The 1,405-nt window shown below is 42.1% G+C and overlaps 1 protein-coding gene across 1 annotated transcript in view; it reads right to left on the bottom strand.

Annotated features, from left to right (window-relative positions):
• The window catches only part of LOC119591307 (transcription activator BRG1-like), a gene marked incomplete at its 3' end in the record, with an annotated part of 18,291 nt that overhangs the window by 11,396 nt on the left and 5,490 nt on the right, over window positions 1–1,405 (bottom strand). The window contains 4 exon segments of the mRNA XM_037940034.1: window positions 1–198; window positions 372–669; window positions 821–1,023; window positions 1,226–1,364. Of these exon segments, the coding sequence (XP_037795962.1) occupies window positions 1–198; window positions 372–669; window positions 821–1,023; window positions 1,226–1,364 (838 nt within the window).

The following is a 1,405-nucleotide window of genomic DNA, read 5'->3' as shown; positions in this document are numbered from 1 at the left end:
AGATGACTCTGTGTCCTCTTCAGGCAGCACCTCCCAGCCTGGGTTGGAGGCCAAGAACACCTCTAAGGTTGCTGCTGTTGGTGCTTGCATCCCACTCATTATTGCTCCTGTGGCAGTCTCAATAACAGGGATACGTGTCTGTTGAGGATCTTCCCCTTCAGCACCTGACACCTCTCTTGCTCGCCGCCTCTCTTCACGCTGCAGAAATAAGGAAAATGAGTGTTGAAACATGGTGATGAAAAGTCAGTAAATGACATAAATATGTGTGTGCATTATACCTATCTGAGTTATGTATACAACAGAAATAATACCCAGAAACTTGTCTTCATGCAAGAAACTACAAAGTTATAACACTAGTGCCTCCAACATACTGCTTTCTTTCTCTCCTCTTTGTGCTTGAGACGCTGATCTTCCTTGTGAGCCTTGACCATCTCAGTCAGGTTGGCTATGAACTCATCGGTCTGCGTGAGGAGGTAGGCAAGACGCTTATCCTTCTTTTCATCAATGAGCTTACGGTAACCTTCTTCATCCTCCAGCATGAGGCGGCGCAGACGTTCTTTCTCTATGCGTTCCTGTTCCTTCTGCTTTTCCCTCTCAGCATTCATGTGGTGCATCATCAAAGCCTTGTTCAGCTTGCCAATCTTCTGGTTGTTCTGGCGGTGGAATTCCCTGTAAGGAAGAGGGACATTGTATTACTTGATAACACTGATGTAATTATATATGCTCTGATTCACATATAAAATCACAATCATAAATTATTACAAATTCCCTTTGCTAAATCATAACAAACACTTAAAACTTTCACTTTTTGTTGACTTACTTGAGCTCCCTGCCATGCTGCAACACAGCATTGAGGTACTCCTGGTGTTTCTGCCTCTTCTTGCGTTCAGCCTCCAGCTTCTGTTGCTTCTCCAGCTTCTCTGTGATACGGGCCTCCCTAAGGCCTTGTCGCTTGGTTCTCTTATATGCCTTGATATTGATAGCTGTTTCCAATGTTGTATCCTTTCTGTTGCAACTTACCACCTAAGAAATCATAGTAAATATTACTAGCCACAAAGAAAAAACATTACAAAGCATTTCAGATAATGATTTTTCTTGTAGCAGACCACAATCTGAGATAAAGTAAAGAATAAAATTATTACCTGTCCCGGAAAAGAAAGGTTAGGTATTTTGGATGAAGAAGTTACAACTTTTAATCATATAAACAAATAATCTCAACCCTCACCTCAGCTCGTAACTGTCTTTGGAAGTTTAGGAGCCTCAATGCACGAAGTTCTATCTGTGCTTTCATTTTCAAGTCCTCTGCCATTGTTGCTGGGAGACCACTCAGTTCATCAATACGGTGTGCTACACGTGCAGCCAACCTGAGAAAGAAGAAAGAACACAATTTGACTTTAATTACGAC

Source organism: Penaeus monodon, chromosome 28 (genome assembly GCF_015228065.2).
Source record: "Penaeus monodon isolate SGIC_2016 chromosome 28, NSTDA_Pmon_1, whole genome shotgun sequence".
Taxonomy (NCBI): Eukaryota; Metazoa; Arthropoda; class Malacostraca; order Decapoda; family Penaeidae; genus Penaeus; species Penaeus monodon.
This window is presented reverse-complemented; position numbering and strand designations above follow the sequence as displayed.